The sequence below is a fragment of the Nanorana parkeri genome, unplaced genomic scaffold (assembly GCF_000935625.1).
Source record: "Nanorana parkeri isolate BGI_ZX_2015 unplaced genomic scaffold, ASM93562v1 scaffold132, whole genome shotgun sequence".
Lineage (NCBI taxonomy): Eukaryota > Metazoa > Chordata > Amphibia > Anura > Dicroglossidae > Nanorana > Nanorana parkeri.
Genome location: NW_017306400.1, coordinates 1674164 through 1691660, shown reverse-complemented (window position 1 = coordinate 1691660; position 17497 = coordinate 1674164). Strand labels below are relative to the sequence as shown.

The 17497-nt window shown below is 41.6% G+C and overlaps 2 protein-coding genes across 5 annotated transcripts in view; one reads left to right on the top strand and one right to left on the bottom strand.

The window, feature by feature from the left end:
• Positions 1 to 4533, top strand: part of ELK3 (ELK3, ETS transcription factor) — a 31136-nt gene extending 26603 nt beyond the window's left edge. The window contains exons 5-6 of one of the 2 annotated variants that reach the window (XM_018553890.1): positions 780 to 882; positions 4523 to 4533. In XM_018553890.1, coding sequence (XP_018409392.1) covers positions 780 to 878 — 99 coding nt within the window. In that variant the 3' untranslated portion in view covers positions 879 to 882; positions 4523 to 4533. Of the gene's footprint in view, positions 1 to 779; positions 1086 to 4522 lie in introns of those variants that run through there. The other variant, XM_018553889.1, reaches the window with a different exon arrangement.
• Positions 4534 to 12084: 7551 nt separating this feature from the next.
• The window catches only part of CDK17 (cyclin dependent kinase 17), a 139916-nt gene continuing 134503 nt past the window's right edge, over positions 12085 to 17497 (bottom strand). For all 3 annotated transcript variants that reach the window (XM_018553884.1, XM_018553885.1, XM_018553886.1), the window contains one exon: positions 12085 to 12758. In XM_018553884.1, the coding sequence (XP_018409386.1) occupies positions 12721 to 12758 (38 nt within the window). In that variant the 3' untranslated portion in view covers positions 12085 to 12720. The remainder of the gene's footprint in view (positions 12759 to 17497) is intronic.

Below are 17497 nucleotides of genomic sequence, written 5' to 3'. Positions count from 1 at the left end.
GACCTTGCAGAGCCCCACCATAGACTCCGCACAGCCAACCTGAGACCCTGCGGAGCCCACCACAGATCCCGCACAGCCTGAAACCCTGTAGAGCCCACCATAGATCCTGCATTGCCAGGAGACTCTCAGGTGAGCTGTGCAGAATCTATGGTGTGCTCTGCAGGGTCCCTTTCCCTGTACACATGTGCTCCTCTTACCTGCAGCTACCCAGCCTGCCTTCAGGACATCCTCTGTCAGCTCTGAGCAGCTCACTGGTGGGCCCTGGCCTCCCCCACCTCCTCCTGCGGGAGCTCTATGATTAGGCAGCTGAGGCTGCCTGATTCTGTGCAACTCACTTCAATGTTTTGGGGGAGGTGGTTTTTTGCCACCCCCTGGAAAGTGCCACACAAGGCAAACACCTTGTTTGCCTTGCGGTGGATACGCCCCTGATAAGAATACACATAGGTAATGCAGAAACATTTCCAGTTGAGAGCCCCTGCGCTCCCTTAGTGGGTATCTTTGACATGTTGGCTCACAGTGGAGAATGTATACTGGGGTGCTGATTGCCAAGTGTTCACAATGCCAGTCCTAAAACCACAATTATTCAGTGCCAGATATTTGTTTAGGCTTACTCATAAACACTAGATGCTTAACCAGTTTATGAATTCACAAAAGTAGCAGGAACGCCAGTGAAACATGAATGCAAATATAAGCGCAAAGCTACTGCTGGAAAAGTATTGTGGGGCTTATAGAAAAAAAAATGGTGCTATATAAATAATGACAATTTGTTTTCTTTCAAGTTTCCGAACCTGCTGAACAGTCACCTGCCAATGCAGCTACCAGGGTTGGACAGAGCTTCATCTCCAGTGCTGCTATCATCTAACTCACAAAAGTCCTGATGAAGTCTAAGTGCCCTATGGACTTAACTGATGTAGAAATGAAACATCATTTATAGAGGAGGACTGGCCTGGAGTTTCCAAGACACTGATCACTACACACAATACTTAACACTGAAGCACTGGCAGACACCATTGTCTGTTTTTTTCTTTTTTATAGTACCAATTCTCACATTCTTTGTCACAGGGATATTTCTGTGCTACTCTGTATAGATGTGCTATGGTTAATGAAGAAAAATTAACCTCTTAAGGGAGTGCTAAGTGAGAACACTTTGCTAATCAAATATGGGCTGTTTAGATGGATGGTCATTTAAGGTTCAAGAGGGTTCAGGATGTCAGTATGTGGTGTACTGGTCAATACTTGTTTATGCACAGACACTACTGATTAATGGATGGTCAAAACTCGAGTCATTTTCATTTGGTTTACCTGGCATGGGTATGTACATTTTACAATACTTGGAATATGTACATATATAGCCCCGTGTAAGGCGAATACAGACTGCTTGCTACACTGCTGCCCTACTCCTCTAGAAAGGCAGAGCCAGCTGTCAATCACGCAGCTGGGTGGATCTCGACAGTAATGGCGGGATCAGTCACGGCGCTCTTAGTATATAGCGAACTGTAGCTCGCGATGTACTGAGCTTTGGGTCACGGGAGAAGGTTAGTATATGTCCTCCCGTGACCCTTAAGAGAACTATGGGGAAAAACATTTACCCCATAGTTCTCTTTTAAAGCCCGGAAACTTACTTTGCGGAATTAATCATGAAATGAATAATGATGAAAAACTACAGTACCCAAAACGGTCCACAGGCAATGCAATAAAAGACTTTACAGGTCCCAAATTGAGGGTTAACCATAAATGATGCACCTAGAACTATTGCTCTCACCGCATTATTTTTAATGTGTTAGGCAATCATCGTACAAGCCCCTGATGTGCACCTTTTTTATGTGCATATAAGTGGGGCGGGGAGCTTTACACTTTTAATTTTTTTTTATGAAGCTTTAAAAATTTTTTTTTTTTAGGCTGACAAACCTCCTGTGTGGTAACAGTGTAAGTGATAGGTCCTCTTTAAAGGACACATCACGGATCTTTTAGACCCCTAAGCCCTGGTTCACACCTAGGAGTTTTTGAGCAGTTCGAAAAGCGCTTTTAAAATGCTCAACACAAGAAATCCCAGGATTTTCAATGGCCCTGGTTCACACCTGAGCAGAAAAACGCCAGCAGGAAACCGCCAAGCGCCCGAAAAGGTACATGAGCTTCTTTGGGCAGTTAAAAGCACGGCAGAAGCATGTTGCACATTTTCATGAGCGTTTATACGTGTTTATTTGTGCTTTCTTCCATTGCCCGCAATGTTTTATGAGCTGCCACTAAAAATTTGCACAAAGCACATAAACGCGCAAATAACCATATGTTGCGAACGCGCAAAAATGGTGTGAATCAGGCCTAACATTACGCCTGCACTCTGCTGAAGCCAATCATGCCCAGACTGTGCGCAGCCTGCTACTTTTGCAGCCAGAGGTGCTGGTGATTGACTGTTCTGAGTGCAGAAGTGCTCAGAGCTGAGTGCTTCTAGCTGCATTCCTCACAGGGTAGATCAGTGAATGGATGTTCTCTTCTTCCGGTGGAACACATGGTGGGGAAGGGTCACACCTTCAAGTACATGTAGAAGTAAAACCAGCAGAATCATTTCTACAAAAAACGGAGACCTCACGGTACAAAAGGTAAACAAACGATTGGCTGCTAGAATGGTCACAAGTTTGTTTACGTGCCAATTCTGCTGCCGTAAAAGTTAGGGTGATGCCAGCAAAAGTTAAAGGCCCACTCAAATTTTAAAACCAGGTGTTCATTTACATCCTCACAAACCATAAAAAAAAAAGTTTTGGCCTGGGATTTTGCATTATTGTCTAAAGGGAAAGTCCACCCAGAAGTAGTAGCAAGAGTCTAATTGGTTTCCTATACCTCTTGGGGACTAGAGCAGCTAGATTGACATGTCATAGTTGCAGACCATGTTGATGTCCACCATGGCGTTTTAGGTGTGTCCCCTTTACTACACAGAGGTGTTCCTCTGCTCCTGTTGCCTTCGCCCGATGTGAAAAATCCTGAAAATGGATTAAAAAAAAAATAATCCAGCAGAATGGCCTCGCTCTTAAGGACTATGGCAAGTGCTCAGACCTGGAAACTGAAGCCCAGACCTGGAAACTGAGGCCCAAATATTTCACCACAGGAATACCCAAGACATTGTCCAGCCTTTACCAAAAACTTTGGATGGAAGGACCAATTTTTTTTATGCCACCCTGAAGTATTCAGATGCCGTATAAAGCATTGAACATGTTCTAGGATTCTCACAGTATTTCCAAAGTGTTATGCATTGTCCAATCATCTTGTCCAAATCAAGCTATACATTGTGTAAGTGAAGGATGGAAGGCTCAGCTCCTCCCCACAAATCTATGTTATGCACTTGAGCTTTTGTAAAGTATAACCGGCTGTGCCTTTCTTTTCTTTGCATAATGTTTTGTAAATGTTTTATATATTTTTGCATTATGGGGAACCTTTAGGAAGAGATACCTCTGTTACAATTTCTATCCCCACTTCCTAATACAGTATGTACTCTAAGCTTTGTTTATATTTAGTGCTTTTAAAGTGTATTGACTTGTCTTATACCTGGTTTTCCTTTTGTAGAGAAGAAATCAATAAATGTTTCAAAAATGTGTCATTTGATAGTTTACTAACAAGACGCAGTACCTTTGGGTATTTTGTACAGCAAGTCTCTGTTCATACCTAGGCATCAGCGTTTTTGCGCATATAGCGCACATTTTGAAGTGTACCATCTAATGTGGTTTTGCACATTTTTATGTGTTAGACGTGCATTTTTTTTTTAGGCTGATTTAAATGCATTGTGGTCGATGAACAAACGTGCACACAGAGAAATGTGCAAAACATTTGTGCTGGGTGTTTTCATGCACTTCCATTGAAGTCTATGCGGCCAAACGTGCTGTAATCCGCCTGAAAGAAGCTCATGTAGCTTTTCCAGTGTTTGCGTTTTACAGCTTGCAACAAAAACTCTCAGGTGTGAACAGAAGCAATAGAAATTACTGAGATTTGTCGTGATTTGCTTTGAGCGTCAAAATGCCTAGGTGTAAACAGGGACTAAGCTAAGTGCAACAAAACTATTAACACAAAAAATCCCATTTATTTCTATGGTCCCTGTTCAGAAAAGTATGCAAGCTTTTTTTAGGGGGCAGATTAAAGTACGCAAGCTTTTTTTAGGGGGCAGATTACAGCTTGTTTAGCCCCATTGCAATGGAAACGCCTGGAAACTTACAACACAACCTGTCTTCCCATTTCTGTGCATGTTTTTCCATTGATTGCAATGTCTTTCAACCTAGCTGCTAAAATGTGCATTTTCATTTGCACATGGCTAAACTGCGCAAAAATGCGCTGGACGAACACACGCGCTAATAGGCGTGAAACCGCTGACGCCTAGGTGTGAATGGAGCCTAAGAAACTGCTGATATGAGATTCACACATTTAAACTTGTCAGGATAGGAACATAGGAGCAGATGTTGTCAACTTGCTTTTGAAGGTCCTGCCCTGCCAGGCTGACACGGTAACTTAGGTTTCAGTACCAAGCAATTAGTTATGGTAGTTTTGGTGCAAGATTGATGCCTTAACCCAAGGCCCACGTCACATTACTCTCCTGGTTTAAAAGGACAATACTTGCACTTGTTGGCAACCAGTTGAATAGCACCAATAAGACATTGTAAGGGATGCATGTATAATGTGCAGTGCCCATAGCAACCAACCGGGATCCATTCTGTGCTGGCGTGTAAGGAGAGAAAATTCTGCTCCTTACACGTTTTAACAGAATGAGCAAGCTGCCATTACCTAAGATTTCCCTTCATTTTCACCCTTTCAGAACATTTATGTAAAATCAGTAGGTTTGGTATCTGTTATCCAGTAGAGGTGAGTGTTCAGGTTTCCCTGGCAAGCTATCGGGCCAGGTTAAACAGCAATGCAGTAACAAAAACAGATCTGGATGGAAGCTGGAGGTTTACCATACTTTGCACATTTCTCTCGAACTTATCAAATGACACTTTATACCAAGAAGTTAGATTTTCAATGGAGCATTGTTCCCCTTTTACCACGATTAGTGTGAGATTTTTTTTGACTGTGAAAAATTCACTTTTATATGTACAACTTATATCCATTTTAGAGTTATTTCTACTTCTGTGTCACTCAGAGCAACAAGCATTGTATTCATGAGAAAGTCTAAATTCCCAAAGAATGTATACTTCCCACAGAAAATATAGAACATATTTCTACAAACACAATCACTGTTTTACTGAATGCACCCGTCTCACAGATTTTCCAGCTTTGCCATGTATGGGCTTTATACAGGGAAACCACATACTGAGTTACTCACTTGTACGTGTACGTCTCAGCTTGAGGTAATGAGATTCGTAAACACAAGCTTTTAAAAAAAAAATAAAAAAATAGAAGCCAGAACCAAAAAATATACAATTTGTGAATTGGGAGCCCCAATATTCCTATTTTGAATGTGAAATGTGGTTATGTGCCTTTGAGGATGTTCAAAGGCACATAGGATACGTGTACTCTGTAGCAAATCAAGTTTAAATCATCCTCTCAGTGAGCATTTCTGTTTTTTTTTTTAAAGTTGAACTCCATGCAGATATTAACACCATTTACTTTGTAGTCTCAAATTACGCATTAGAAATATAATTCTATATGTTTTTTTAAAGAAACAATCACTTTGTTCATTCAGTTCAAAGTGAAAATGTCTCTTACTAGGGCACTCCATGACCCACTTACACTAAACCTTTGCTGCACTCCCCGCCACTCTGTTACCCCATCAGAGCCATCGCAAACATTCGATACTCCCAGGAATGAGATAGAATGCAACCGCTTCCCAGGATGCAGTACTCAGGTCTAATAGGCCAATCAACGGCCCTGAACAAGGTCACTTAACGAGGACATAACTAACCCCATCTAAGCTCCAACACAAATGTGAAGCTTACGGACAGTTGCCAACTGCAGGAATGGAACGGAAGGGGAGCACTGGGAAGGTAAACAATAATGGGTCAGAGAGTGGGCTGTTAAGAGACGACCTAAAACTGGTGTAAATAATTACATCTGTTTATATATCAACTTCTTGTAACCCCCTACAAAGCAACTATGAGACTGCAAGAGGAAGAACCAAGCACTAGTAACCAATCAGGTGCCAATTGTTCTGGACAGTTCTGTTAGCCTAACATGGTGAACATTCTTCTAGGAGGAGAGAGCCCAGGGTTGACGTCAATGTGCGTCCGCTCCATCATTGCCAAGTTATGGGGTTAGGGAAGTATCCATGACGAAGATGTATTGCTTAGCTGTACTGGAGGAGACTTACCTGTGCTGTCTGGAAGGGGTGCCTGGATCACAAGACTACCTGAACTAAATTATGTGTGTTTGTGGCAGGTAACAACACAATAAAATGTATTTCAACAGTGTATATAAAGAAACCCTGTCACCTGACCAATAATCTCAACAAAAATCTTCCCATAATGTTGTACATTTTATTTAACATTTGTTCAATTATTTAACTGTAAAAACCTCCCTTGTGTAGATATCCAAATTCCCCGAGACTGCTGCTGGGTGCCACCATCTTGGATGTGATGTCAGCAACCTCAGCAGACTTGAGTGACACTCTGCAGTATCGCCCTTTGCTCTTCCACAGGCAGCAACATAAAACCTTTTGTAGGGAAATAAAGGGAGGGATGGAGGAGCTGGGCCAGCATTGAGTACTTAGGGACTACCAGAAAAGGAGAAGGCTATGACGTGCAAGAAGTGAGGGGTGTGCTAGGGAATTGACTTTTCTGAGAGTAGTCACATTTTCAAGCAAGTTCAACAGCACAATACTAGTGAATACAAAAAAGCATTCATGGAAATAAATATTTCCGGTATTTAAAAATACTTGATTTTTCGGTGATTGTAGCTGCAGTGTTTTTAAGCTGGTGACAAGGTATCTTTATGTAGGTTTGCTTGGAGCTCAGCTTTAACTTCATACAGAGTGATAGTTCAAATCTGAAACTGCACAGAACATTCTTATATTTTTAAGAACCGTTTATTTCTTTCAACCTGGACAAATTTATAAAACACCGTAGAAATCAGCACCACGGGGTGAGGAGGATAAAAACAAAAATAAAAAGGAAAAAAAAAAGAACAAAAAACATAAAACAAAAAAAAATTTCACAAGTTCCTCTGTTGTACAAGAAGTTCTTATGGAAAGTGCTTTACAACAAAGAAATATGTTCTCCATGAGATTCAAAACGAGACTATTGTATTTCACATAATATTTATACTTGAAAAAAGTACAATATTAATACAGGCTTGTCAGTTTCAAATAAACAGCAGTTAGCGCTACAGATTTCTCTCTCCGTCTTAATTTAAACCAACGTACAAATGATGAAAAGTAGTAGTGGTCCAATATTCACCGCTATTTTAACATGAGCTTGTTTTTTTTCTCCTAACAAAAATCAAAGTAAAGAAAATTCATTTTTTAATATACTGGATATAGAAATGAAACAAAACCACGTGTTCCACAATCACTATTCACAAATAAAGTTAAAAAAAAAAGTCACGTAATACTGTTAAATAAAGTACAAGTTTCTCTTCTGAACAGAAGTGGCAAGACCCTGAATGCAGGGAGATTAAAAGAAAAGCAACTCATTCAGGATACACCGATTGGAGATCAACATGACCGGTTTTTGGGGAGGGTTTACAGTGTTTTTATGTACTAAGCTCATATAGGTAAGTGCTGCTGCCAGCAGGAAATATATCTTTCATTGCCGGCACCAGCTCTAATACAGTTTTGCAAAATTGTGAAGATTAAATAACAAAACAATGAGAAACAGAAGCCATTTGTGGTTGTGCTTTTTTGGTCAAACTTTTTTTTTTCCTGGCAAATATTTACAAGCGGAGAAAAGATGCAGCACTAGTATAGCTGAGCTGGGCTGGCTGCTCTACCTGCTTTGGTTGTCAAATACATTTTATTTTTTTAAGCAGCATTGTGATGATATGTTAATAAGAGACAAAGTTTTTCCAGTCCCAAATTATGTCTTCCACAAGAGCACTCTGTTACCCATACACTTAAGTGGGGACAGGATCTCTCTATATCTTCATAACGCTGCACTGCTCTGACCTATTTAACACGGCAGAGAGCAGAAAACAGGAAGATAGGTTATATCGTGAACTTCATTGAAGTTTTATTCTTTAGGTTATTTTTGTTTGACTCAGCAATTCTCAAAGCAACTAAACACAGCTGATGACTTCCTTTGGAAGTCACATTTTCTTCATCTGAAAAGGAGGAAGTCCTCACAAATCTGGTATTTCACATTAAAATGGATGCTGGTGGATTCATATCACTCCCTAATTTCAGATCTTGGGAACCGCAGCAGTGTCATTTCTTCACATGAGTTCCATGCTCCACCCACGCACCGTAGGCATCACAAGGGTGTTTCACAATCACTACCATAAACTTTAATGCATTCTGTCACAGAATGCAGGAAGAGTGCAAAACTCTCAATGTCATCATTCTAAAATGGAAATGCAGGATATTGACAGACTTGCTTTCAAAAGGTTTACATTTTTATATCTTTTATACAAATGTATGTGGCTGTTACCTATAAGTGATATTACTTTAAAGACTGTGAGCAACTACAAATGTACCAAGGCAAACTTGAGAGGTATGTGCACACATTCATTTTCTGCCTACTCCCCCAATGCTGTTCCTATAGCGACATCAGCTCCTGTAAAATGATTTAATTAAAGAGTAATCCACAATTTCTATGGTACTTCCCATCAGCAAATACAAGATAAACAGGGTTATCCAATAATGAAGGAGAAAAGCAGCAGACAGAGTGCAGTCAATGACTAAGTGCATATACCTTTCTTTTAGCTAGGGATGCACCGATACCAGTGCCAATACTTGGCATTTTCATGAGAATCTACCAGGGTTGCAGCTGAGACCTGGCTCTGGCGCTCCACCACTGTCCTGAAATCATTAGTCTGTATTGTTTTAGAAAGACTGTCACATGACACTAAACAAAAATGTATCAGTACTTGTATCTGTAAGTACTTGGGCAAGTACAAGTACTAGTACGTGTACTCGCAAAACTGGTATCAGTGCATCCCATAAAACACATTTGGGGTGATAAAGAATGGCAAACAATACTATGCAGCAACTGACAGCATCCAATCAGACATGCTTTTTTCATAAATCTGAATGGTTGCTGAGAATTTGTATTGGATTTGCACTGTGCTTTTATAGCTTGCATAGCTGCCCATGCTTTTATTATTTTACTGGAATTACAAATCAGATACTACAATCTCCTTAAAGCCACCTATACATCTTGCTATCAAATTGTACAATCTACTTTAAGCTGGCCATACACCTTACAATTATCTGCAGATTTTCTGTGGTCCGATGGAAAAGGTGCAACAGATTCCTCCATCTACGCTAAACTGTGTGGATGGAGTAATCTCCACCTGGGCCAATCTGTTGCACTTTTTCCATCTGACCACAGAAAATCTGCAGATAATTGTAAGGTGTATGGGCACCTTTAGACCTACCAACCATTATGTAGTACAAGAGCTTGCCTGACTGCAACCAAACTGATTTATACAGGGCTTGTATTACACAGCTTTGGCAGATCTAAAGGAGACTAAATAAAGATTGTTCAATTAGATTTCAACTGGTGTGTGCACAGCTTTAGACTTAACTATATAGGGCCTACCAGATTGAGTATACATTGAGTGGATTGTTAAGATACGCCCTTGCATTACATAGCTGTTTGCAAATCTAAAAAGACAGCCACATAGTTTTGACACATTTAGAGCAGATTGTACAGTCAGATAGTTGTGTGTAATGCAGTGGCCCATCAAAACAATCTAATGAGTAGGCTTTCTCACTATATACTGGTTGGTAAATCTAAAAGAGAAGTCTCTGGCCATCTCTAGTCTGGCCATCATAAAGGGGATTGTTACTGCCTGCAACCAATCGACTTTCCTTTCTTAGACCTCATTCAAACGAGTAATGGCTGGCACGTACAGTTCCGTGCCAGGCCACAACCAGGAAGGACAGGTGCTGCGTGTGATTTGCACACAGCAGCCTGTTGTTCTCTATGGGAGTAGACAGTCCTACGCTCACCTGAACTGCACGTCTGTGCGGGTGTCCGTACTCGTACACTGACGGGATGGATCCTGTCTGCGTCCGAGCAGGAACACCCGCACGGACATGCAGTTTGGGTGAGGGTACGCCGGCGTATGGCCGCATACTCCCATAGAGAAGAACAGGCTGCTGCGTACAATCACACGCAGTACCTGTCCTTCCCCGGGAGCGGCCTGTTACTGTCGTATCAGGCCGGGTGTTAGTCGTGTGAATGAGGGCTTACTCTCTGCTAAACATATAAATGGTAAAATTTAATTGGTATGGGCAACAAGAATCCTACCTCAATTTTTTTTAAATGGAGGCCATAAGTTGCTTCATCAGTACTCCCCCCCCCCCCCCAAATATTTGCAGCAAAACACAAATCTAAAAAAGCAACACATATGAGGATCAAATTATTTGCACAATTCTTGAGATGAGCATCGTTCAGTAATTTCATGAAGTGGGACATAAATGTTAGAATGTGATGCCAATAACATAATACTGTTACCGATATGGACATATGGAAATCTATTAACTGCTTTCTGCCACCAAACTGGCAGCTTGGGTACACTGCTGGGCTTGAGTCACCCTAAACGTTTATTAGTCTTTCAATAGAGTAAATGATCAACTACCCGCTGAGTGATTTTCACATATCACCTATGACGGCCAGGTTCAGTTTGCCTCTAAAGCAATAGTCTCAAAGTACCGGCCTGCAGGCCAGTTGCGGCCCGCTAGCCGGTACTATGTGGCCCGCAGCCAACTCACAAGTCGCGTACGCGGTTACAGGCCGTCGCGTACCCGACTTGAGGAAGCGGCTCCACGGTCTATGTCGAATGCAGACCGCAGAGCTGCTTCTGTGTCGGCACTCGGTAATCGATTGGCAAGGTCTGCTGCAGACCTCACTAATACAATCCAGAGTGTTTGTGCAGTATGTGCAGGGGGGTGTATTATTTTATATGTAGAGGGGTAGTATAGTTTTATGTGTATGGAGGGGATGTATTATTTTATTTGTGCAGGGGTAGTATCTTTTTATGTGTATGGTGGGGGGTGTATTATTTTATTTGTGCAGGGGTAGTATATTTTTATGTGTATGGTGGTGGTGGGGTGTAGGTGCAATTAGGTATTCCTTGCATTGCATTTTCCTGCAGTAGGAAACCCTAATCTGACGTTTACAAGCGGCAGCTGTCACCCATTCAAGTTAATGATCAGGTGACAGTCTGAATGTAAATGCCTGTAATGGTATGTGATATTACTACATGTGGTTAGAAAACACTCTCCCTGGATGCACAATCGATGCGTCCGGGGATAGTAATTGATTCCTAACCAAATGACTTCATATCACAAACCATTACATGCGGTGTGCAGGCGTTTACATGCAGCTGCTGTCACCTGATCATGAACAGGTGACAGCTGCGACTTGTAAACACCAGATTAGTGATAACTGCTGCAGGAAAGTGCAAGTTCCTAACGCAGGAATCCCTAATCGCACCTGAACCTACAGATATGAATGGGGCCTTATTGTGTGTGTATTGGGGTCCGTAGTACCAAACAGGATACAGTTTAATTTTATTTTAAAGTATGAAATTTGGCAAGTGGCCCCATGGGAGAAAAACATTTGTGGAGTGGCCCCCGAGTTGAGTTTGAGACCCCTGCTCTAGAGAGAACATTGTCTATATATTGATACAAAGCATCCACTCTGGGATGTGCATTCTCTCCTCACAGTCAAGTTTTGTCTGCCTAGACAGGATGGGGGAAATGTCACTGCCAAAAGCACAAACAATTAAAAGGCAAACCTCCCCTTTCTCCACTCGGGAACAAAAAACATTTCTTGAGTGGAGCACTTTTTTTTTACTTTTAAGCCTCATTAGTAGCACTATTGTAAGCATTTTCTAAGAGAATATAAACTCCTAAAAGGTGGTTTCTTTGTAATTGCTAAAAATATCCTGCATTTTGGACACATTAACACTTTATACCTGATTTACTATCACCCTGGTAATCTCTTGCCATGAAAAAATAAAAAGGTCACCATGATCTTGGTCACGTGGTTACCAAATAAGCTTACTCAATCTTTTCAGGAATTATTTACGCCAACTGAAATTATCAAACATGGTCCGTTTAACTGAAGGCAGAGCAATGGAAAAAATAACTTGAATGGAAACAGAATTTAATATAAAACTTAAAAGGGAAAACATAAAACAAATGTTGGGAATAAAATTATTTAAAAAAAAAAATAATAATAATGATGCATTCACAGATTATCAAGCCACTGCAACTTCTTCAGGCATTCAACTGTTTGTTATGGTAAATATTCCGACAGTAGTCATTTAGCAGCAACGTTTCGGCAATAAATAACGCATTGTGTCTCAGTCCTGCACAAGAATTGCAGCCACACTGACAGCTGTAACCTACTGGCTCTAACAGCAGAAGAGACCTTAAAACTGACTGTACAAGCTTTGTCACACTGTGACAACAAATATTAAAAAGAAAAAAAAAATATATAGAAATCTGCAGGCCTGAAATAAAACGACCCCATTGTAGGCAGATCAGTGTCGACAAACAGATAGTCCTTAGTCCACCAGAAGTAAAAGTTGCCATAGAAGCTTCCATTGTACATATGAAACTGTGATAGGAAAAACATCTTAAAAGAGCATGCTCTGTCGTCTGTTCTTGCCGTGCCCTACAAGACAACAAGGAATAACAGAAAAGAAGATGGACAGTGTTAGAAACAATAAAACTAATATGTGATTCAAAGTCAGTCATTAATTCTGAATATATTAGTACCAGTAGATTGATCACCTTCATATATAAAACAAGGGAGCGTAGAAACTGAGTTATAGGGCTTTCCATAGCAGGTTCTATTTATCTAAGAACACTCACACTCTAAAGATGACAACAAAATTCTACTACCTTTTATCGATAGAGTCCTACTGACATGGATGGGAAAACAGACAACTGCAAGGTGTTAGTACCGTCCTTTTGCTGAAACCAAATTTTGTTCCTTATGCTTTATTGGTTGACCACAGAAGGAGGGAGGAGAATCTCTCTAATAAATACGAAAGGGTAAGTAGACCTTCCCCAATTTAATAACAGTGCTTTTCCTGCTTTTTATTCTTATTGATGAAATGACCCTTATTTTCTTGTCCTAGTTATGACACAGGAAGTGAAGGAGAAGTGCCCCTCCCATTGGGAAGAAAGCATAAAAGAAAAAAAAAACATAAAACCTAGCAGAAATCTCAACCCCTTTCCAATCTAACCAAACTTGAAAGAAAAAAAAAATAAAATAAGTTGGGGCCTAGAGTTACACTAGTTTGAGGCAAGCAGCAAAACAGATTGGTATAGCACTGGTAAAATTGTCCAATACAAGTTCGATGTGGATTCACAATTTGGAATGATGAAGCCATCAGGGCCCTGCACTCTGCACATCATGCACTTAACTACTAGAATTCTTGAAAGCAATTTCACTTCAAATCTCTAACTTGGATGGCTGTAAAGCCTTCACAAATAAAAAGACTTCTGAGGGACTATAAAAATAGCACGATAATCTATCTCCCTGTGACATGATAAATGGTAAGCCTTTAACTAATAACGTTGTTCTAATGAACATGAAAAAATTCAGAGGAAAAATATATTAGGATCCAGAGTAAATGACATTGAGGGACTCAAATGACATTGACCTAGACAGCTTCAGTGACACCCAACAGCTTTATGATCCTCGAAATAAACACAATTACCCCACATCAATAGCATGCCACAGATATATATATATATATGAAAAAGAAAAGTACACCCTCTTTGAATTCCATGGTTTTAAGTATCACCACATAATAGAAATCATCTGGTTCTTAGAAGGTCTCAATATCAGCCTAAATGGAGAAGTTATGTGCGGGAGACCAAGTACACCCTTACTGCTTCCATAGAGGCTAAGTAGCAGCCAGGTGCTGCTAATCAAATGCCCCTGCTTGATCATCAGCCAGTTTGACCACCTCAATTAACCGCTTGCCGTCCGCCCGTTACAAAAAAAACGGACGGACGGCACAGTCACATTGGCGGGCTGCCGTAACTAGACGGCATTTATTTTCTGCGCGCGCATGGGCAGAAAGAACCCGTCCGATGTAAAGAGCCGTTACCGGCTATTTCACATACACATGATGGGCGGCTCTATAGCCTGCCGATCGTGTGTATGTGCTGGCTGTGTGACCCCCCCCCCGAGTGCTGCCTCCCCTCCTGACCCCTGAGCTTCAATCCCGGGATCTGCTGCCCCATCTGCGGCCAGGGAACGACTCGGGAGGGTGTCAGGAGGTAAGATGGGAGGGAGATCAGCATCTTCCTCCTTGCTGATCTCCCCTCTATGCTGTGAATGCAGAAGTGATGTGTATTACATCACTTCCGCATTCACCTGTCAGTCATCTGGCTGCTATAGCCAGAGAGAAGAAGCTGATGAAGCAGATCTCTGTTTCATCTGCTTTTGGGGTCCCCAGGTGACATAAGGGGTCCTAGAGACCCCCAATGTCTCCATAAAGAGGACCCGTCAGTGTGCCTTTGCAATTATATAGGGGGATTGTTACCCCCTATGTAATAGCAATGACATTAAGTGTAAAAAAACATAAAAAGTAAAATAAAAATAAAAGTCATATATAAAAAAAGGAGAAAATTATCTCCCAAAAATGTTAAGTCCCCCACGTTTAAGCACAAATAAAAAGGAAATACGTGTCCGGTGCACCAGCGCGCGAAAACGACAATTGCGCTACACGTTACATACCGTCGCGAACGTTGGAGTGGGAGCAATCATTTTAGGGCCATCAATCACTGATAATGTTAAACTGATGAGTGTTAAAAGCTTTTAAAGCGTCACCTATGGCCAATTTTGGGTACTCGACATGTTTGGGGACTTGACATGTTTGGTGTCTTTTTACGCGACGTGACCCCGTCACGACGGGAAACCGTTTTTTAAAAATACATTTCGGTAATTTTTCCTTAATATAGTAAAAAAATAAAACCCCCAGTGGTGATTAAATACCACCAAAAGAAAGCCCTATCTGTCCCCCAAAAAAATGGAATAAAATTTATCTCAGTACAGCGCTGCATGACGGAATAAATGTCAAAGTACTGCAGCGCTGAATACTGAAAAATGGCCTGGATGGGAAGGGGGTGTAACACTGCGGACTTAAAGTGGTTAAAGCAGACGTTTTAGCAGTTTGCTGGTCTGAAACATTCAGATGCGTGTTAACACATTGCCGAGGTAAGACATCAGCAATGATCTTAGAGAAGCAATTGTTGCTGCTCATTAGTCTGAAAAGAGTTTTAAAGCCATTTCCAAACAATTTAAAGTCCATCATTCTTCAGTGAGAAAGATTATTCACGAGTGGAAAACACTGAAGACAGTTGCCAATCTTCCCAGGCGTGGACGTCCCAGCAAATTCACCCCAAGGTCAGACTGTGCAAATGGGTAATGCAACAGGTTAAAGGAGAACTATGACATGAGTGCTTTTCACTCACCTCATAGTTCTAGCCGACCTGTGACAATGAGACTGTCACAGGTCGGCTCAGTAGATCGGGAGGTGAGCGAACACATACCGGCGTTCGCTCACCTCTTGATCCTGTCACGGCTGTCTGCTGTGACAGGGGAGGGGCTGGATTCCCCCTTCCCCATTCCAATCCGCCAGCGCTGACTGGCGGAATGGATGGGGGAGGGGGCGGGTACAGCTGGCTATGCCTCTAGATAGGCAGAGCCAGCTGTCAGTCACGCAGCGGGGCGGATCCAGACATAATTGTCAGGATCCGCTTCAGCTGCGGCGGCTCAGTATACCGCGAGCAGCAGCTCGCGGTATACTGCGGCGTCTCAGTATACTGCGAGCTACAGCTCGCGGTATATTGAGCCTAGGGTGACGGGAGGACGCTAGTTTGTGTCCTCCCGTTACCCTAAGGAGAACTATGGGGAAAAGCCCTAACCCCATAGTTCTCCTTTAATGATCCCAAGCACACCAGCAAACATACAACAGAATAGCTGAAAAATAAAACAATCAAACAAAACAAGGTGTTCCAAAGGCCCAGTCAAAATCCTTGAGCTGTGCATAAACAAATGCCCGCAAACATCAATGAACTGAAGCAACGTTGCAAAGTGGGCCAAAATTCCTCTAATAATGTGAGAAACTGATAAAGTCGTAAAGAAAACAATTACTTCAAGTTAGGGATGCACCGATATATCGGTCGCCGAAACATATGGTGTGAAAATGGCACTTTTGGCAAAATGCCGAAAGTGCCATTTTCTGGCCGATATAGCAGTGTATCCATTCTTTCTCTCCACCCTGCTGGGCGCTGCTCTGTATCCCAGCGGGGAGAAGAGAAACTGTCACAGGTGGCCGAGTGCCGCGGGAGGAGAGCGCTGTAGATGGCCGGCGTCTCTCCTCCCTGCACCACTCAGCCTCCTGTGACAGCGCGGAGAGCGAGTACAAACACTCGGTGATCAGTGATCGCTGAGTGTTTGTAAATAGAGGACTGAGTATGTTTACTTTATCCTCAATTATGAGTGAATGGGAAGTGATCTACATCACCTCCTGTTCATTCATGATTGTGGTTATAGTAAACACACCATGTTCTCATGTTATTAATGAACAGGAACACTCAGTATAGAGGATTCCTGTTCATTTATAAGTGGGGCTGCAGAAATAGAGATTGTGTTCTCAAACTCTTTTTCCATTTCAAAAAAGGAAATATCAGTGGTCTGTTTAGACCCTTAATATTTCCCCTAAGCACCTAAAAGTTAAAAATATTTAATAAAAAATGAATAAAATCTAAAAATAAAAGGTTTATAAAAAATCTAAAAAAAAAAAATAGAAAAAGTTTTGTGTGTGTGTGTCATGTGACAGGTTTTTCTAAAACAATACAGACTAATGATTTTAGTGGTGGAGCGCCAGGGCCAAGTTGCAGCTGTGACCCCTGCAACCCTGGTAGTTTTGCCACTGAGTCTAAGCTGTAGAGGGACTACAAATCTCAGCAATACATTATATAGCAATGCAGAAAAATATATCGCTACATATTTTATGCTGCTACTCTGGTCCGGTGTGCCGGCCTGATGTCTTGGGTGGAGGGTTTCAAGAGACGGAAATGTGGGGGTGGTGGAAGTGCTGTAGACAGGCACTGTGTGGACCCTGGCAAACGCGGGACCTAAGGCAGCTACTTTATTTGAAAAATGAAAGCGCTGGTATAGGTCTTTAGTATCAGGGCATTTTCACGCGTACTGGTAAAAATGCCCAGTATCAGCACAGATACTGATATTGGTGCATCCCTAATTTACATACACGCCTACCCAATAATGTTTTCTGAAAGTAGCTGCCATACATCATTGCTTATTCCATATTTAATAAAAATCTGACAGCTTTTGATTAAAAAAAAAATACTGTAAATAAAAGATCTGAA